This window comes from Acipenser ruthenus, chromosome 41, assembly GCF_902713425.1.
Source record: "Acipenser ruthenus chromosome 41, fAciRut3.2 maternal haplotype, whole genome shotgun sequence".
Classification (NCBI taxonomy): Eukaryota; Metazoa; Chordata; class Actinopteri; order Acipenseriformes; family Acipenseridae; genus Acipenser; species Acipenser ruthenus.
Window position 1 is genome coordinate 6,832,971 of NC_081229.1, and position 22,077 is coordinate 6,855,047.

At 39.0% G+C, this 22,077-nt stretch overlaps 1 protein-coding gene and 1 long non-coding RNA gene across 2 annotated transcripts in view; one reads left to right on the forward strand and one right to left on the reverse strand.

Annotated features, from left to right (window-relative positions):
• Positions 1-1,878: 1,878 nt before the first annotated feature.
• Positions 1,879-3,164, reverse strand: LOC131709049 (uncharacterized). The gene is made up of 3 exons (XR_009311349.1): positions 2,984-3,164; positions 2,303-2,614; positions 1,879-1,985 (listed from the first exon to the last, which is right to left on the reverse strand). It is a non-coding gene; the product is annotated as an uncharacterized LOC131709049 (long non-coding RNA).
• Positions 3,165-3,603: 439 nt separating this feature from the next.
• Positions 3,604-22,077, forward strand: part of LOC117434147 (scavenger receptor cysteine-rich type 1 protein M130-like) — a 33,748-nt gene continuing 15,274 nt past the window's right edge. Inside the window, exons 1-2 of the mRNA XM_059010644.1 lie at positions 3,604-3,673; positions 18,518-18,835. Coding sequence (XP_058866627.1) covers positions 3,604-3,673; positions 18,518-18,835 — 388 coding nt within the window. The remainder of the gene's footprint in view (positions 3,674-18,517; positions 18,836-22,077) is intronic.

Genomic DNA, 22,077 nt, shown 5'->3' on the forward strand with positions numbered 1-22,077 from the left:
ATCTCGCTGCCCCTGCAGTTCACCTCGTCCAGCCAGATGGTGCCGTTCCCTTGTCCAAACGTAGCCTCACCCCCCCCCCCGTGCTCTCTGCTGACCCACAGCCTAGTTGTCTGCAGACCACCTGGGCGTCCTTCAGGTCCCAGGAGTCATCGCAGACTGTCCCCCAGGGACTTGAGCTTCCAGCTAGCCTCAGCTCTGCTGGCTCTGGAATAAAACAGCAGGGCTTACTGAATCAGTTCAGCCCAGAAGCTGCTGTGTGAGTAGTAGAGAGAGGCTTGATAACCCATTCTGGAAAAAAATCTAGGTAACCAGTCTCAGAGATCAGAGGCAATCACAATTCAGTGTTGAATTATTAATTTAAATAGACTCTATTATTGGAAACTATAAGAACTGCTCATTAAAATTAGTTTACAGCAAAAATTTAAAGGCCAAACGTTGATAATATTGTATAAAATGTCAATACATATCACTGTAAGGTCATGCTTTTGCAATTGTATGCATTATATTTTAGACGTTATTAAATAAAAAATAACCTGTGCAGTGCTCTTGAGTGAGGTCTTCAGAACATGACTTGGGTATGCTGGTGACAGGCGGCTTCTCTTTCACTGTTGAAAACAAACAATTAAGTGAATTCAGTGTTTGAAAAAAAATGTACATTGCATTCACACTCTGCTCAAGCATGCTCCTGCTTTGTGTCTCTTTTGTTTTGAGCTGAAACAAGAAATGGTGAATGCAAAGTATTGTGAAGATATTGCTTTAGGGATGTCCATAAGGCCTGGGCATATTTCTATTGGGATCTCTTCATCTCCTCTCTATTCTAAAGAGGCCCTGCTTTTCTGTACTTTAACACATCCCTGCTTAGAAAGGACAGTACCTCCAGTAACACAGCTACCATGTTGTGTAACTTGCTAGGGGCAGCGTGTCCTTGTTATCGCAGGAGGAGGATTCAAACCTGTGGTCTTTAACTGCTGAGCCAGCAGGTGACCAGTAGAGGAACAACAGAGGGAGATCTTTACCTGTGCACTCAATCGCAGCCACCTCATTGTTAAAGCAATTTGTCTGACCCCAGGGTAAGGATGGACACTGCCAGTGTAGAGTCGTGTCTTCGGCAGTTCACTCCATCAAGCCATTTGTAATCAGAACTGGATTTTGCATTTCTAATGGCAGCACTTTGTCCACAGTTCAGCTGCTGACATATCACTGAAGCTGTAATCTGTGTCATTCTGTTGCCGCAGACACTACGCCAGGTGCCATTGTAGAGAACCTCTATTGGTCCAGAGCAGCCTTCAGCCAGTCTAAGATCCTTGAACTCAAAATCCTTGATGTCAAAACAACATACAATCATGAAAGAAAACTGCACTGCAATGAATGACACTCAGAACTATCCTGATTACAATACTTCTGCAAGGCAATATTAAAAAGCTTTTTATATAAAACGTTTTAATACAATCGACTAGAAATTGGAGAGGTGGTATAAATGGTTTGAAATCTTCATGTATTACAGGATCACCAGTAATCTGCCCTGCTTACTGAGCTCCTCCTCTCAGTTTAAATAAGTTGTATGTAGTAATTGATATTGCCTTGGTTTCCACAATTATTATATTAATGGCTAATATAGAGATGGCTCAGTTTCCACTGGTTAGGCATGGTGAGTTATTGCAGTCCTGTACCTGAACACACGACTCCCGCGTCCTCCTTGTGTCTGCAGTTGTGTTGCCCCCACCCTCCTGAGTCACACCCCCACAGAGTCGATTCGTTCCCCTGACAGCGCAGCTCGTCCAACCAGATGGGTCCGGTCCCCTGGCCGAAGGAGGCTGACACTGAGGCGTTGAGTGCCGTCCCACACTGCAGCTGCTTACACACCACCTCAGCATCTGCCAGGTCCCAGGAGTCATCGCAGACCGTCCCCCAGGAGCTGTTGTGATAAACCTCCACCCTCCCAGCGCAGGCACCTCCTCCCCCAACCAGCCTGAGGGCCGTGTGATCTAGGGGGAAAGAATCAGAGTCAGTGACCAATAATCAATTCAATAATAGTGTGTCATCAGACTGACTGAATACCACGTGATCTACAGGGACAGAATCAGTGATCAATAATGAATCAGAAGCATTAAGATCAACCCCTTTCAGCATTCAGTCTTGTTTCGAAAGAAGTTCTTGTGAGAGGTTTTAAGTAGTCTAGCTATAAAAGGGCTTATTATAAAAGCTGAAACATAAATGAGAAGTGTCCTTGTATTATAGGAGGACACCCCAATACATATGGGGATATTTTATTTATGAGATCATGTTTTTGAAATGCACTCACTGGAGCACAGCACAGCCGCACTGTTACTGGTATTGCAGCTGACTTGCTGTGGAAGGCTGCAGTTTATCAGATGGGACTCGTCCCCGGTGCAGCGAATGCCTGTCAGACACACATCACTGTGCCCTGTCCCGTATCAAGAGGAGTTAGAGACTTCCATTGCAGAGCCACAGTCCAGCTCTCTGCACACCACGGAAGCCTCTGTGAGGCCCCAGGAGTCGTGGAGAACTCTCCCCCAGGTCCTGTTGTAGTAAACTTCCACCCGGCCTTCACAGCGACTCGGTCCCGCTGCCAACCGGACTCGACCTGCCTGTGCTGGGAGCAAAGGAGAGCGAGTAGAGTGCATGAACCACAAAACAGAGAGACTGCTATATATGGTACAGTATGTACAAAAACTAAATGGTTAAAATTGTTCACTTGGCAATGGAAGTTATAATGCAAGTTCATTCAGGAAAATGGAAGGCCTACATTTCAATACAGAGAGTTAGTCAGTGTGATTGAAGTGTTATGATATTCAGATGTGAGAATAGCGGACTGGAACTAGAAATTAGACATCAAAAAGGATTTTTCTTATTGTGAAGTAAGATCTAAAAAGGCTCACGTCATGGTCACACGAGGGGGGTTCCATCTGAATATAAATCAATAGACCTTTTCAGCATCTCTCATGAAGTGATTACTACTCACCAGTACAAATAACACCAGCATCATTCTCATGAGTGCAGTCACCTCGTCCGTATTCAGAGGCGGGGCACTTAAATAAGTCAGCCTCGCTGCCCTCACAGTTAAATTTATCAGCCCAGATCTGACCACTGCCTTGCCCAAAATGGGCCTGTCCAAGGACGGCTACAGCATATCCACAATTGAGTTGCTGACAGAGAACTGTGGCATCTTGCAGATCCCAATAGCGATCGCAGACCGTCCCCCAGACTCCTTCATGATGCAGCTCCACTCGGCCAGAACAGGAATCAGAGACATTCACCCGCCTGTACTCTGAATAGCAAGTATACAGACAGTAAAGTTAAAGGAGTCACTCCCTATTACCTTTGCAGTGCATACATACCTGTTGCTAGTTGTAAAGCACTATCAGGTAATACATTAGTTCTTGATTCCTGATTCTAGTATTTTTAGCTTTATTCACTGTAGAGATGCCCTTTACAAGATAATGGTTTTTCATAACTGTGAAAGAGGATGTGGGTGTCAAGTTGTCACGTGACAGATGGAGAGGTACTCAAGATGTGACACTGCAACGCCACCCAGGCATTTATTTACAATGATTTTAGCTGTAGTTGCAGGTAAGCGCCCCCATGGATTCCATCATGGGGTCACTGGGGTCCTGGATCCAGGAGGGCCTGCTTCGACCCATGGCTCCCCTGGGTCCGCCCCGGAACCCTCCCCGTTCCCCATGCCCAGCACTCTTAAACCAAATATCTATTAGAACATTTTTTTTTATATATATTTTTTTTAATAAACTTCACATATTACAAATACAAAATCGTGCAGTTACGATTAAAATAGAATGCATTCTTCCAGCTCGATTAATAGACACCTGGATGTGCAAGCGATTTTCAACGAGGGTTTTTATTAATTTATTTATTAATTTATTTATTTATTTATTTATATTTTAATTATGTGAAGTTGTGTATTTGTGAAGTCAACCTTATTCAGTCATTTATAGATGAAATCTGTTGTGGATCTGTAAAACTGCATTTACATTATGAGAGACAGACAGGTATATTTATCTGCTATTATTATTATTATTATTATTATTATTATTATTATTATTATTATTATTATTATTATTATTATTATTATTGTTATTGTTGTTATTATTATTATTAGTTTTGATTAAGCAGTAACTTATACTAAACACTTCCCTGCTCATATACTGTTGTTGTAACACGCATATTGTTCAGGTAGAAAGGAGCTGCTGTGTGTAGAAACAAACAACGATGCAGAAAGTTATCAGCAGTAACATTAGATTCTTACCATATTTTAAATACTGAAAACAAAACTATGGCTGGAAAAATAACAGTGTATTGGAAAATATTCATATTGATATTTGGGGACATTTTAAAAATACTATAATGTGATTTTAAAAAAGAAATAGAATCAATGAAGTAAAGATTATTTCATCTTCCCTCATATTGCTGATTTGAGAGAAATCAAACCTTAATACCAGCAGAAATATCTCTTTACACAACCTCGCCTACCTGACGTTTTATCTTTATATATTTACACTCTATTAACCAACATTTCCTCTGTCATTTTTTATAAACTGATCCATCAGAATAATGTTTTTTGTTTTTTTTTGTTAAATCATTTAAATATTTTCCTGTACATTTCCAATATTATTCTTCCACATTGATGATTAAGAACCCTGACACAGCTCTCTGCTAGAAATAAACCCAACATCTGCACCTGGGTGAATAAAACCAGCAACTCCGAGATCACTGATATACAAGCACACAAGATTACACTGCACATTACACATGCCAGATTTGAAAGAGAGAATTACGTAATTAGATGGATGTGTAAGATCCTTTAAAATATTTTTTTTATCTCATCCAGCATGTCAATTAAACTTGACGTTGTCCGTCATAAAATTAAACATCTATCTATCAATCACAAACACACACTGAATAACCAGGGCATAGGCAAACATGAGCAGAGGAGCCCTGTTTTTTCCGCTCCAGTACTGTATCTGATCACACGCTTTTGATTGATTTCAAAATGTTACCAATCAGACAAATCTCACTGGGATGCAACTAAATACAACGATATACAAATGAACACCATAAAACATAATGTAGACGGGTCGTGCGCCAGCACCGTCAATAATAAGACTGTATAACACTGAAGTTTATAATAATATGATCATTCACCATGTAAATAATAATAATAATAATAATAATAATAATAATAATAATAATAATAATAATAATAAATACAACTTAATAATAGACCAGTTCAATTACAGGGGCATCAGATACAATTCAGCTTAAACAAATTGGTCTCAATGTTACAATTCAATTTTTAACATTTTAAACTGCTGCAGTACAACTTGTTCTTCAGTTCAACAGCAGCACTGCCTGACTATTCTGGTAGATTAACACACTATAATCTAGAAATTACATCTTTGTGAAGTTGCAGGCTCACCAGCAGACACAGCCGAGGCACCATGAAGTGTTATTTCTGCAATGCAACACAGCTGGAAATACACTGTGCTTGAACAGGGACTTTCTTTACAGTGAAACAAATTCAACTTGCACAATATATACTCAGTATTTTAGATCCCGTTTACTGCATTGAGAAGTTACTGTGTCCACCTGAACACCAGTATCCCCTCACCTAGGCTGGGTTTAGGCAGGTTTGCAGGTGGAACCCAGCCTCCAGAATCTATACCTCTACAGTTCTATCCCAGTTAACAAACTCAATAAATCAATCAATAAAAACAGCCTTGAAAGGAAAGCATCCTAATGGGCAGTTCTACCCACCAAGTCACTCAGTCCCTGGACCACTGAACCGGACTCCCTGTCTCAGAATAAATAACCGACTTCATTAAAAAGCTGTAAAGAAATAACAGCGTGGAACTTACTGGCTGGTGAGTGCAGAAGCAGGACAGTGAGACAGAAGATGGGCATTCAGCTCTCCATTGTTATCAGGACAGATGAACCCTCCTCTGAGTGAAGTCAAGACCGGTGCTTACCCCCCTGAGCCAACACAGCAACTGAGAGGGTGCTGAACGCCCCATAACACCAGCAGAAACACAGCCCCCCCCCCACCCCACCAATCACACTCAGCATGGCCTTTTTGAGACAGAAAACAGGAAGATTTCAAACAGGTGTGCTGACAAATCAGAGGGCTCTTTTCAGTGCTATCCATATATATCGCTAATACATCACTGTTTCCTCCCAGACCGCCCAGCATTGATGAAACACACGATATGGTGAAAGGGGGAGAGCTCTGAAAGTTAGAAAAAGAAAAAAAAACACTTTTTTAAAAATTTGTGTTTATGAAAAGCTTGAGAAAGCTGTGTGCAGAGTGCAAGGAACTTAGTAGTTATCTCTGAGCTCTGGGTTCGGACCCCAGCCAGGCTTCACTCTGCCTAAAGGCCTGGGTTTCGATACTCTTGCATTGCATATCTCTTCTGGGATGTCTTCTGTTTTTGTGTGATTGAAACCTAGGATTTCCAGAGCAGTGCTAAGTTTATGAAGCTGTTGTAATACCCAATTCTGTATCCCTACTTCTCTATGCCCTGTCCGTCACACAGCAGAGCCTTGTCTGTACAGGGCCGGGGCGGGATCAAAAGCTGTATTGCATTTGCAGACATGCCTGTACTGTAGGATGCTTTCAACATGTAAGATACACACCAGGTTATTTAGGCCAAACGTAAAACCAATGAAATCAGTTTTTTCTTTCTTAAAAGGCCAGTGGCCTAACCCTGTGAATTCTAATAAAACTGTCCCACTGGCATTTCCGCCCTACAATACACACTTCGGACTCCATTGTTTACCAGCACTGTAGATGAACCTGAAAGTGTGATGTACTGCACCTGCCAGCAGGGGGGGGGGTGCTACATCACGTTTCCATACAAACAAGCACACAAGTCAATTAATTCGAAGGCATTCTTGTAAGAAGTGTTAGTGTGCTGCTGTGCTATTTCTTTAACTGAAATATTTTGGGTTTTTTAATTCCAATTGTGTTACTGGACAACACTGTAAATAAAATAGAGGTACAAACCCCCTTTTCTGCCATGTATGGGCAGGATAGGGTTACTATAAGGTCAGTTGAATCAAACATTTTTGAAATAATGGCAAAACTGAGGTCTAGTGGCCCCCAAACCATTCTGAAGTCAAATATGAGCCTAGTTATTATGCTCATAAAGCTAAGGGGGACCCTCACATTGGTTTCTTTGACCCACTCCTATTGGATGAGTACCTCTTTGATAATGCACATTTTAAACATTTTGGAGAAAAGGTGATTTTATAAATGTCCCCTCCCTGCTGACATTAAGATGGCCTGAGCAGTAGGTCTGAGCTGTGGAGAGCCCATCCCCTTTGTATAATGGGGGGAGCAGTGGTAGCCAGAAAGGTATCCTCCCTTAGTGGAGCGCAGTTGGCTGCAGAACTCCAGGCGACTGCCCCTGTTGGTGGAAATGGGGGGTGAGGCTGGGGTCAGGACTGGTGGTAAGTATAGAGGCAGGTATGTTGTTTGGAGGAAAAAATGAAGGTACAAGCCCCTTTCACACTAACACTCCTACCCGGGTACAAACCTGGGTTCTGGCTACCCGGGTCACAATACCACGTACCCTGAGTCGGCAGCGACCCACCTCAGGATGTGGGTCGACATACTTTGACCTGGGTTGAGCGAGACAAAATGCATGATGGCTGTTCATAAGCCGACAAAGCAACAAACAGCCAAGCCTGTGTGAAGGTTTCACTTCCGCAAGCAACATTTCTGTTTATTCTGTTGAGCAATATTTTTGTTGATTGAGACACCCCATGAGCCAGATTGCAGCAGGGATGAACATTTGGGCCGACGAGTCAATCCAGAGAAGCTTGGATGGAAGCTGCTTCTTGGACATTGCGTGCGTGCATTTACTTGCTTCTGTCACCCAGGTCGACCCTGCTTCTACAAAAACCAGTGTGAAATCACGTAGCCCACCCGCGTGACACCAGGTCACAACCCGGATACAGCATGCCAGTGTGAAAGAGGCTTTAATGTACTAGGGGAACAGCGAGTGCAGACATCAATTTAACATACAAGGGTGAATAAAACATGAAAGTAAGCATTTTTTTCTTTAAAGAAAAATAATAAAATAATAGTTAATAAGCAAATAACTTTAAATAGCACCAGCCAACACAGCAGAATTTTATACTTCGCCGTTCAATTCTGAGGTTCTGTAAGTCCCCTCTGCTTAGATCTTGTCACTACAGATTGGGAGCTTACAGCTCTCATCTTCACACCAGCCCGAGACCAAGAGCTGCGCCGACTCTGTGGTTTGTACAGAATCTGAAAAACAAGCAGCTGTGTGACGTGAAGCTGTAGTCGTCTGTGTGCTGAAGCTGCTGATAACTGCTGCACAGGGTAACAGCACAGGGAGACAGTGTAATGAGAGTATTAGTGCTTGACAAGATGCAGAGAGCTGAGAATGGGATCTTTTAGTTCTCATGAAGGTACAGTGCTGGGTGATGTATATGGAGTGCTTTAATGCTCATTAAGAGTCTGTAGACCCTTTTACAAATATTATAATAGGAATCATTAAACTATGAATGAAAAGCAATGGGGAACTGTATTTTCAATGGTAACAAGATACACCTCAATTTCCCAATGGGACATTTACCATGTATAATATTAACTATCATACATACTGTAATGTTCCAAAACATAATGCATTTACCAGTGGTATACTGTGCCATTATAACATTACTTAGGCAAACCAAGCTGTCTGATTGGCTGAAAGGCCTGTACAACTCTCCTAACAATGCAGAGCTGAGGAGGCAGGTCTGAAGGGGCGCCTAACCTATAAGAAGATAAAAGTGAGTCTGTTAACAACTGTGAAAAGTGTAGCGGGGCCCTCTGGTTTTCTCACTGCTGGTATTGTAGGCTTTAATAGTATTAGTTATACTGCCCCACTTCTATACGAATTCCTAATCCGTACATAACACAGAATACCTACTGAGTACAGGATCTGTAAATGCTGCCAAAACCACACTGTGTGTCAGAATAGGGCTCTAACCACAGCCAACTGTTCAGAAGTCATCAACTTGAAACAGAAACAGTGGCATGTAGCTATCGATAGTTTATTCATTTGATGTGGATTCTCATTACACTGTGCACTTGTAGTGGAGCATTTGCTATGTAGGAGAGTTAAGTTTCAGTCTTTAAATGTATTATTTGCATATGTGGCCCATTGCTGACAAGACTGAAGAAAGAAACGGCTGCAGCTGAGAGCACTTGCCAGAGGAAGCAGGAAAAACCTTCTTTACGTTTATTTTACATTTGTAAAAAAAAAAAAAAAAGTCAGAAAAATGAGGGAAACTTTCTTTTCAACCTGCATTTTTGTTTTTTCACAATGATTAAGTAGGCTTTTAAAAAAAATAATCTAGATTTTAAATGTTACATAATAAAAATAAGGGTGATGTTAATCTGGTTTAAGAAGATATTTATAAAAATATGAAAATGCGATTTTTTTTTTTTTAAACAGATTAATATCAGCCCCTGTGGTATCACACCTGCCCTGCTTTCCTTCACTTTCTCTGTCTCTCACTCCTGATATATTGAGATGTTGTGGTACTTTGCTTTGCAAAGCTTTTGATGTCAAAATTCTTGCATGCTTGCAACCCTAACCTCGTTCACATCTAGGTTATTTTAGACGAGACCCACCACGGCGATGAGTTCAGAGATTGTTTGCGGAATAAATACTTCATTTGCACATTATTTTTGTATCATTTTGCAAAATGAACCCTTGACATCCCTTTCACTCATTTCTGAATGTTTGCATTGTTTAGACTTTGCAATATTCTTAAAGGACTCGGATGTACCGGTAAGGTCTTAAAGGAACTGGATGTGAGGAAACTAAACAAACAAAATATGGCAAGTTAGAAGCAAAGAAAAAAAAAAAGATAAAGCTGCAGAATTTTTAAAAAGTATTGATTTGCAGCGGAACATGTTCAGTAAAGCAAAAACTGAAAGTGATGCTTCAGTAAAGGCAAGTTATGTTGTATTGGAGTTTATTGCACAATCATCAAAGCCTTTTTGAGAGGGTGCTTTTGTAAAAGACCGCAGGCCCAATATTGATCATAGTTCAAGGCACTAAAATTAAGGCACAGGTTGTTACCGGGTCAGAAACGCAGACCCAGACCTGCGACAGTCATTCAGACTTGTGTGTAAGATGACTGTTTGGGCAAGGCAAAAAAATTGAAGTTTGTCATTATCAACATGTGATTGTATGTACATTTTATTCATTGATGGGTTCTTAATTTGCCTAAGGGGTGATAAGTGGGAGCCAAACAGGCACAATCAGACTTGTGTAATGTGATTCATGGGAGCCTGCAGAGTCTGCTGAATCTGTAGCAGCTGCGGCCTCCAGACTCGGGGGTTTCAATGTCAGCATTTTTACCTGATTTCTTTTTTCATCTTTCCTTTCCATTTATTACAATGAAAATACTGTCTCAAGAAATGGACTGTCAGTCAGTAATCTGGAACGCGGGAATACCTGTCCATGCCTGAATTCCGAGATCACTTTTTCCTTCAAAAGGCTTCACTGGACTTGCTGACCTCAGCACCATGTTACTGGATCCTCAGCTGATGCACTATCCTTGCACTATTGCACTACAATTAGGTCATTGTAGATACAAATGCTCTTAATCCTAAATTGTTTCTTCTTATCTCATAGTGCATTCTAGTTGTATTTGCACTTACTGTGAGCTACACTGTATTTAAATATTGTATTAGCACTGTAACCTTGCATTGCCAAATAAACTAATAATAATAATAATAATAATAATAATAATAATAATAATAATAATAATAATAATAATACCTCTGGTACTTTATGTATTTTCTCTTTACTGCTTTGTAATCAGAGACTTTTTAATTTTTTTCATTTCTCTATACAGGCAAAAATATAAACGCATTAGAGCCCTTCCAAGCACCACGTGATGTGGATGTGACAGACGCCTCTGTGAGAGATGCCATTTTAGAGGAGGAAGGCTGATAATTCTACCAGCAGTAAAATCAATAAAGAGATTCTGCAGTGAAAAAGCTTTTACTGCTTGAGCCACTAGGGGACATGCTGCTCCTCATTAAAAAGTTTGTTTCGTGTCATGCAGGCTTCTGAATAGCTGGCTGTAGTTAGAGCCCTATTCTGACACACAGTGTGGTTTTGGCAGCATTTACAGATCCTGTACTCAGTAGGTATTCTGTGTTATGTACGGATTAGGAATTCGTATAGAAGTGGGGCAGTATAACTAATACTATTAAAGCCTACAATACCAGCAGTGAGAAAACCAGAGGGCCCCGCTACACTTTTCACAGTTGCTAACAGACTCACTTTGATCTTCTTATAAGTTAAGCGCCCCTTCGGACCTGCCTCCTCAGCTCTGCATTGTTAGGAGAATTGTACAGGCCTTTCAGCCAATCAGAGAGCTTTGCTTGCCAAAGCAATGTTATAATGGCACAGTATACCACTGGTAAATGCATTGTTTTTTTTGGAACATTACAGTATGTATGATAGTTAATATTATACATAGTACATGTCCCATTGGGAAATTGAGGTGTATCTTGTTACAACTGAAAGTACAGTTCCCCATTGCTTTTCATTCATAGTTTAATGATTCCTATTATAATATTTGTATGACGCTCTACAGGATTTTAATGAGCATTAAAGCACGCCATATACATCACCCAGCGCTGTGCCTTCATGAGAACTAAAAGATCCCATTCTCAGCTCTCTGCATCTTGTCAATCACTAATACTCTCATTACACTGTCTCCCTGTGCTGTTACCCTGTGCAGCAGTTATCAGCAGCTTCAGCACACAGACGACCACAGCTTCACGTCACACAGCTGCTTGTGAAGATGAGAGCTGTAAGCTCCCAATCTGTAGTGACAACATCTAAGGAGAGGGAACTTACAGAACCTCAGAATTGCCTGCCTCTATACTTCACACCTGTTCTTACCCAAGATTTACCCCCATTTCTGCCAAATAGGAGCAGTCACCATGGGGTAGACCAGATCAGATAAGTAATTTTTTCACAATTATTGCAATGTTAGCCTTGTTGCCAAAGAAGTAACAGAAACTACTGCCTATATAACCTGGTGTGTATCTTACATGTTGAAAGCATCCTACAGTACAGGCATGTCTGCAAATGCAATACAGCTTTTGATCCCGCCCCGGCCCTGTACAGACAAGGCTCTGCTGTGTGACGGACAGGGCATAGAGAAGTAGGGATACAGAATTGGGTATTACAACGGCTTCATAAACTTAGCACTGCTGTGGAAATCCTAGGTTTCAATCACACAAAAACAGAAGACATCCCAGAAGAGATATGCAATGCAAGAGTATCGAAACCCAGGCCTTCAGGCAGAGTGAAGCCTGGCTGGGGTCCGAACCCAGAGCTCAGAGATAACTACTAAGTTCCTTGCACTCTGCACCCAGCTTTCTCAAGCTTTTCATAAACACAAATTTAAAAAAATATGTTTTTTTTCTTTTTCTAACTTTCAGAGCTCTCCCCCTTTCGCCATATCGTGTGTTTCATCAATGCTGGGCGGTCTGGGAGGAAACAGTGATGTATTAGCGATATATATGGATAACACTGAAAAGAGCCCTCTGATTTGTCAACACACCTGTTTGAAATCTTCATGTTTTCTGTCTGAAAAAGGCCATGCTGAGTGTGATTGGTGGGGTGGGGGGCTGTGTTTCTGCTGGTGTTATGGGGCGTTCAGCACCCTCTCAGTTGCTGTGTTGGCTCAGGGGGGTAAGCACCGGTCTTGACTTCACTCAGAGGAGGGTTCATCTGTCCTGATAACAATGGAGAGCTGCATGCCCATCTTCTGTCTCACTGTCCTGCTTCTGCACTCACCAGCCAGTAAGTTCCACGCTGTTATTTCTTTATAGGTTTTTAATGAAGTCAGTCATTTATTCTGAGACAGGGAGTCCGGTTCAGTGGTCCAGGGACTGAGTGACTTGGTGGGTAGAACTGCCCATTAGGATGCTTTCCTTTCAAGGATGTTTTTATTGATTGATTTATTGAGTTTGTTAACTGGGATAGAACTGTAGAGGTATAGATTCTGGAGGCTGGGTTCCACCTGCAAACCTGCCTAAACCCAGCCTAGGTGAGGGGATACTGGTGTTCAGGTGGACACAGTAACTTCTCAATGCAGTCATATGGGATCTAAAATACTGAGTATATATTGTGCAAGTTGAATTTGTTTCACTGTAAAGAAAGTCCCTGTTCAAGCACAGTGTATTTCCAGCTGTGTTGCATTGCAGAAATAACACTTCATGGTGCCTCGGCTGTGTCTGCTGGTGAGCCTGCAACTTCACAAAGATGTAACTTCTAGATTATAGTGTGTTAATCTACCAGAATAGTCAGGCAGTGCTGCTGTTGAACTGAAGAACAAGTTGTACTGCAGCAGTTTAAAATGTTAAAAATTGTATTGTAACATTGAGACCAATTTGTTTAAGCTGAATTGTATCTGATGCCCCTATAATTTAAGTGGTCTATTATTAAGTTGTATTTATTATTATTATAATAATTATTATTATTATTATTATTATTATTATTATTATTATTATTATTATTATTATTATTATTATTATTATTATTATTATTTTACATGGTGATTGATCATTTTATTATAAACTTCAGTGTTTTACAGTCTTATTATTGACGGTGCTGGCGCACGACCCGTCTACATTATGTCTTATGGTGTTCATTTGTATATCTTGTATTGATGCAATTTTCTCACGGCTGCTTCCTCAAATTGTCGCTTTTGTGTATTGATTTGTTTTGTTGATGGAGTTGCATCCCAGTGAGATTTGTCTGATTGGTAACATTTTGAAATCAATCAAAAGCGTGTGATCAGATTCAGTACTGGAGCGGAAAAAAACAGGGCTCCTCTGCTCATGTTTGCCTATGCCCTGGTTATTCAGTGTGTGTTTGTGATTGATAGATAGATGTTTAATTTTATGACGGACAATGTTAAGTTTAATTGACACACTGGATGAGATTTAAAAAAATGTTTTAAGGGATCTTACACATCCATAAGTACGTAATTCTCTCTTTCAAATCTGGCATGTGTAATGTGCAGTGTAATCTTGTGTGCTTGTATATCAGTGATCTCGGTGCTGCTGGTTTTATTCACCCAGGTGCAGATGTTGGGTTTATTTCTAGCAGAGAGCCGTGTCAGGGTTCTTAATCATCAATGTGGAAGAATAATATTGAAAATGTACAAGAAAATATTTAAATGATTTAACAAAAAATTATTTAAACATTATTGTGTCTTGGAAAAACACAAAATAGTCCTGGGACTGATGGATTTATCAGATCTATATGTCATTTTTTTAACATGCTACTTTATTTCTCAAATAACCACGTCCATGGGTAAATGTATGAAGTAATCAGAAAATGTATAAAGTTACCGACTGCTGGATCCGTTTATAAAATGACAGAGGAAATGTTGGTTAATAGAGTGTCAATATATAAAGATAAAACGTCAGGTAGGCGAGGTTGTGCAAAGAGATATTTCTGCTCGGATTAAGGTTTGATTTCTCTCAAATCAGCAATACGAGGGAAGATGAAATAATCTTTACTTCACTGATTCTATTTTTTTTAACGTTATAGTATATTTAAAATGTCTCCAAATATAAATATGAAAATTTTCCAATACACTTTTATTTTTCCAGCCATAGTTTTGTTTTCAGTATTTAAAAATATTGTAAGAATCTAATGTTACTGCTGATAACTTTCTGCATCGTTGTTTGTTTCTACACACAGCAGCTTCTTTCTACCTGAACAATATGCGTGTTACAACAACAGTATATGAGCAGGGAAGTGTTTAGTATAAGTTACTGCTTAATCACAACTAATAATAATAATAATAATAATAATAATAATAATAATAATATATTATCTAGGATACTTAATAGTGCAAATACTATGACTAGTTTTTTTCTCATAATACTGGAAAGACATTTCTGCATTTATTAAAAGGGTAGGAATAAAACACTGCAATAATAATAAGAACATTAAAAAATTATTAATAATAATAATAATAATAATAATAATAATAATAATAATAATAATAATAATAATAATAATAATAATAATAATAATAGCAGATAAATATACCTGTATAATAATCTCTATCTCTCATAATGTAAATGCAGTTTTACAGATCCACAACAGATTTCATCTGTAAATGATTGAATAAGGTTGACTTCACAAATACATAACTTCACATAATTAAAATATAAATAAATAAATAAATAAATAAATAAAAGCCCTATTTGAAAATCGCTTGCACGTCCAGGTGTCTTTGTTAATCGAGCTGGAAGAATGCATTCTATTTTAATCGTAACGACACGATTTTATATTTGTAATATGTGAAGTCAACCTTATTCAATCATTTACAGATGAAATCTGTTGTGGATCTGTAAAACTGCATTTACATTATGAGAGACAGCGATTATTATACAGGTATATTTATCTGCTATTATTATTAATGATATGATATTCAACTGACTTTTACAACTTAAAAAAACAGCCCGAAACATATGAATGTATTATGAATTATTTCAATTATTTTTTTAATTGTGTCAGCATAGTTACTGGCAAAGTCAAACCAGACATAACCTTATAGGTCTACTGCAGGGTTTAATGTTTATATTTTTTTTCTTAATTCATTCTATTATTATTATTATTATTATTATTATTATTATTATTATTATTATTATTATTATTATTATTATTATTATTTCATGTTATGCTACATTGTGTTTCCTTGCTGACCCTGGGTGTGTCAGGGTATTACAGTGCAAATGCATTTAGGGGCAATAGGAAAAGTAAAATAGCGCAGTTTATTTTGAATGTTTATTTTCCTAAGAAAAGCAAAACATTCCAGTTTTAAAATAAAATAAAGAAATATACTATATCTATAAACACTAACAATTTATATTTCAGCTAAATATCTTTATATGAAATGTGTTTCATACAACAAGCAGTCAGTCAGCAATGGAGCATTTGTAAAACATATTACAGAGATTCATCCACAGCTATTAAACACTCAACAGTGCTGAATTAAGAAATACAAAAAAAAAAAAAAAAAAAAAAACCTTAAATGACAGTTGTTTCGATTAGAAGTCTTTGTTTGGACTGAAGACACTGAAAAGGCTTTGAATTCTAGTTTCTTTCAGTATTGCTTTGTTACAGAATGTGTAGCATCATATAGAGCAGGGGCTCTCAAACCCGCTCCTCGGGACCCCAGTGTCTTCTGGTCTTCCTTCCGAGATCTCAGTTACTTCACTAAACCCTTAATTGAACTAATAATTCACTTAATGAGGCCTTTTTAATTGTGTTCAGCTCTTAAACATTTGGAGATTTCAAGTTAACTTAAATTCTGCAACTTTTTAGGAGCTGAGAACAATTAAAAAGGTCTAATTAAGCAAATTATAAGTTGAATTAAGCGTTTGTAGTTAAGTAATTGAGAGCTCAGTTGGAATGAAAACCAGAAGACACATGGGGTCCAGAGGACCGGGTTTGAGAAGCCCTGCAAGAGTGTCTAGAGAAACCTGTCTAACTTGGCATCGCATAGGACCAGAAAAGTGTGCTGCCCAATACAGTGTGCTGCTTGATAGAGGGAGCTGCTGTGAAATGTAGTAATGTACCTGAAAAAGGTATAAATGACAAACTAAGTTAACACTTTGAAAATCTGTGGGATTATACCCTGAAATTCTAACTTTACAAAATTACTTTTATATCATGCAGTAGTTGGTAAACCAGGTAAACTTATTTTTCTGGGACCCTAAAAAATGATGCTGATACAGAATGCAGGTGTGTAGATGGGCAGCATTAGACAGGGTTTGCTGTGTGCTTGGTTATTGACTCCTAATTAATTAAAATGCAAAAAAAAAAGTTTTTAAAAAATCAATGTATTTTTTCCACTTGTATAGTCTTCTGGTTGTATTCCATGTACTTTGGTATGATAGCATACCCATTTTATATATAATCTGATCTTCATATATACTGTGTGCTGTTCCTAATAACTGCACACTTGGGTGGACTGAGAGGCACGAGGAGTGTTCCGTTCCACTTGTATAGTGTTCTGGTTGTGTTCCGTTCCACTTGTTCAGTGTTCTGGTTGTGTTCCGTTCCACTTGTATAGTGTTCTGGTTGTGTTCCGTTCCACTTGTATAGTGTTCTGGTTGTGTTCCGTTCCACTTGTACAGTGTTCTGGTTGTGTTCTGTTCCACTTGTATAGTGTTCTGGTTGTGTTCCGTGTTGTTCGGTGCTGTTCCTAATAACTGCACAGTTGGGTGGGGTGTGAGGCACGAGGAGTGGCTTATTGCTGTTATAACATGACTCTCGTGTTTATTCTATAAAAGGAAAACTAAAAGAAACTCTCGATTTGAAACTTGAAATCTAAATGTATTCCATGTATCCTTAACATTGTCGGGAATAACTTGATACTCCTGCATTGTGAATATATGTGTGGAGAAGATCATTTATGTGTTTATTATAGTGTCGTTTGAATGTATTAAGAAATGAATAAATAAAGCTGCTGACTTGCATGTTGTACACAGATGGGTATGGAAAGTTGATGTCTGGTATTTCTGTTTCCATTACTCAGTAATTGCGCTCTGCACTTTACATTGTGTAGCATTCAAAAGCAATGCCGTAGGATGTTACTCATTCTACACTATACTGCTCACTGCATTTTGTAATGCGCACTGCTGTGTAATTCTAATGACATGATGCTTAATAAATAGTTTTGAAAAAATCCCATACTGTTGATAAAAATTAGAAATACGTTGATGTAATAACATCGCTGTTCTGGGCATTGTAGAGCTTCTTGTACCATTGCTGCCTTTTATTCTGTCATTCACTTTGCTTCTTTGGACCAAGAGTAACACCTCCGTGTCATTAAGCACTACAGTGTCCTCAGAAACAGCCCTTATTGCTGTATTATTGATGCTAAACTCCTGGGCGGAACATTAATTAGGTATCTACAAAGAGCCTCTCAAATATTCTGAACAGGCTTCTAAATATACAAATAAAACTACTAGAACGAACAGAACCATAATTATGAGTTCCAAATATGAAGCGTCAAATACATGTCAATTACATTTCCTATAACAGTAAGCTTGTATTTGAACAATTATATATGATGTATGCATGCTTATCAGGGTTGTGCTACGTTTCTAGAAAAGTTTAATATTTGTCAGGTACTTTACCTGCTGTAGTGTTATCTCAGAGACTTGGTGGAAACTCTTCTTAGCACACGCCTTATGCAGCGTGTGAACATCATGAAAACATTTCAATACATGAAATATATATAGAGGAGTTTTACTGCTGATGTTTACTTGGGAAGCTCTGTGATATGGAGAATAATACAACTCCATGCAGTGTAAACAGCGTGTGATTATAAACTTATGTTCTCTTGTGGCAGGTCCTGTGCAGACTCCCTTCTCTGATTCCCTTTTCTCTTTTTAAAGGCGGTGATGATCTGAGGCTGGTGAATGGAAGCAGTCCCTGTGCTGGGAGAGTGGAGATTCTTCATGAGGGACAGTGGGGAACAGTTTGTAGTTTTGGCTGGGATATAGTGGATGCAGGAGTTGTGTGTAAACAGCTGGGCTGTGGATTTGCTGTATCAGCACCAATCGATGCTCACTTCGGAGTCGGTTCTGGAACCATCTGGCTGGCGCTTGTTTCCTGCAACAGCTCTCACTCTGCCCTGCGGGACTGTGGGTCGTGGGGGTGGGGTGATACCTCTTTCTGCACTCACGCCTTGGACGCTGGAGTGATCTGTTCAGGTAAGAGACACACATTCCATCACAGAAACACTTACTCAATATACAGGGGTCAGACAAACAGGACCACCTGCCCTCTGTAGCACTCCTCCAATGTGCAGCTCATCACACTGATTTATGTGTCATGCAATGAAATCCCAGACACATTCAATAAGTCTCACTTGTGTTGCGTGCAAAATCACCACCTCGCTTGATTTTGATGACGTTATAGATGATTTTGTGTCTTTAAAAGCAGAAAAGAAGCCACTTTAAAGTGTATTTGGTGCTGCGGTGCCGATGTGGGGTCCAGAATAGTCCTGAACTGGAGTTATAAAATACATCTAGCAAGCCAGGCCATGAAACAAAGCAACCACTTCTACAGTAAAGCACGTATCAGCAGTGCAGTGTTTCGTATGCTGTTGTGTTTTTTACATTAGTATTCACTTGTTTTAGTAATTGTGTTCCCAAGTCTCTGTTTGTGGGTGTGGTCTGTTTCCTGTCAGAATCCGCGTTTGGCTGGGAGAGGCGGGCGCTCAGGATATCAAATTTGCTTTCAATATGTTTAATTGAAACCAAACTTTGTTGTGGACCTGTGTTTCAGTTTTGGAACTTGTACATGTTAAATAGAAGTGTCACATTTTTAATGGGACGACAACGTGGATTAAAGTTGTCTACGGTCCCTGGTTCACATTCGATCTTATGTCTCTTTTTGTTCAATACAATGGGAAATGTGGTTATCAAGCTCCTCTACAGGATTAGAAGTAGGCTTCAGGGTTTATTTTTAAATGTATTTAGCACACTGTCTTCACTGGGACTGTTTCTGTCAGGTTCACTCAGTCGTTCAGTTCAGAACATTGCGTGAAAGTTTCGTCAAAATGAATTCATCATAATGCAGCATAATTCACAGATTCTGATCAAAACCATGAATGCTATCCTAAACACTTGTGAGAAAGGAAAAGTTTACTGTACAAGTGTAAAAATTGATAAAACGATATATGGTAAACCTGATCTTAACAAATGGCACGTGTATGGGAGTAAGTGTAAACGTGTGTACATGTCTGCTGTTTGATGTTATTCATGTTAGAAGGTAGGGCCCTCAAGTGTATGTTTGCCTAGAGTCCAGTGATGGGTTAATCTGGCCCAGTCCCTAGCTCCCTCCATTCCAGCCATGTAAGAATGCAGGACCCTAACTGGTTGACCAACCAATTATTCAATATGATCATTGATTCAAGGCAGGTGAATATAAAAGGATAGTGTCCTCCTCATGCAGGTGAAGAAGTACACATGAGGCGAGTTGCTGGTCCCTAAATACAAAGTTCTGCAGTCTGTCTGTCTGTCTGCCTGCCTTAATGAAACCTTTTATTTTAGTTTAATTTTGTTTATTTATTATCATTACAAAATAGTGGGGAAGGTGAAGCCTCGTGAAGCACTGAACTCTTTAAACCAGTGGTTTGGTGAAAAGCTCGCCGATCTGAATCTCATGAAGCCATTATGCTGTTTGCACATGTTAAACACAAAATAGTCCCGAGGCTGATGGGTCTATCAGATCTCTCTGTCATTTTTAAACATGATACTTTATTTCTCAAATAACCACGTCCATGAGTAAATGTATGAAGTAATCAGAAAATGTATAAAGTTACCAGCTGCTGGATCCGTTTATAAAATGACAGAGGAAATGTTGGTTAATAGAGTGTAAATATAAAGATAAAACATCGTGTAGGCGAGGTTGTGTAAAGAGATATTTCTGCTGGTATTAAGGTTTGATTTCTCTCAAATCAGCAATACGAGGGGAGATGAAATAATCTTTACTTCATTGATTCTATTTTCTTTTTTTAAAATCACATTATAGTATTTTTATAATGTCCCCAAATATAAATGTAAATCTCCCAATACACTTATTTTTCCAGCCATAGTTTTGTTTTCAGCATTTAAAATATGGTAAGAATCTAATGTTACTGCTGATAACTTTCTGCATCGTTGTTTGTTTCTACACACAGCAGCTCCTTTCTACCTGAACAATATGCTTAGTATAAGTTACTGTTTAATCAATAATAATAATAATAACACATTGTACCGTTACAGAAAATTATACCTATTTAATAATCTGTCTCTCATAATGTAAATACAATTTCACAGATCCACACAGATTTTATCTATAAATGACTGAATAAGGTTGACTTCACAAATACATAATTTCACAAAATTAAAAATATCGTGCACGAGCAATAGCCAGGTGTCTTTGTTAATCGAGCCTGAAGAATAAAGTAGCCCGTGTCTTAAATTTGAGTACAGTATAGTGACGCGTGCATTAAAATCACCAACAAAAGACAAGACTACCTGAGTACACAAACAGCAATGTGACTGACTGCCGAGAAAAGACGAACAAAGATGTCACTGCCCGAATACACAAACAGCAACGTGACTTACTGCTGAGAAAAGACGAACCAAAACGTCGCTGCCCGATCTCGAATCATCCATGATGTACAGGCAGCCATTTTCTAAGAAGCGTCATTAGCTTCCTCTGGAATTCGAAGAGAAGCTTTTAGAGTTTCAGGGTTTCGTTATTAGGCTCAGTTTTAACAAACAGTACCAGCTTGGACAGATCGGAAATGCTGACCAGACCCCTGTATTTTCCGACATGCTAAGCAATACCACAGTTCACAAATTGGGAGACAAACAGGTGTGAGTAATCACGAGTGGAAATGAGAAGCACCACAGCACTGTAATTGTGTGTGATAGCAGAAGGTCGCAAAATGACTCCATATGCGTAATTGAGGTGGTGTCTTTGTAAATGCATATTTATTTGATGTTTTATTTTTTCCTCAAATTTAGGGTGAGAAATTTGGGCTGCGTCTTAAATTGGAATACGCTATCTATATTACACCAACATACACACAATCTAGTCTGACAAGTCTTCATTCCCGTTCTAACATTGTGTCCTTCCCTCACCTCTACAACTGAGTACCAATCAATGGCAATTAGTTTCCGCATTGCGTGTTTTAAAAGCCGACTGGAAGCGGATTTTCCTCTCATCCAGGACGCTGTCGTTTTTTCTGCCGTGTTGCTGTACCGAGGCCAGAAACTTAAATTGTCTTTCAGCTGTCCCTGAAGAATATCCTGTAACACAAAATTGAAACTGAGCTTTCTGAAAAAAAAATGTACAAAACCTGCATAAACAAATGTATTTGAAAATATTCAGAAACTCCCTTCAATACTTAGATCCACAAACAAGGCTGTTATACACATGTGTTGGCTGTTTTATTAGT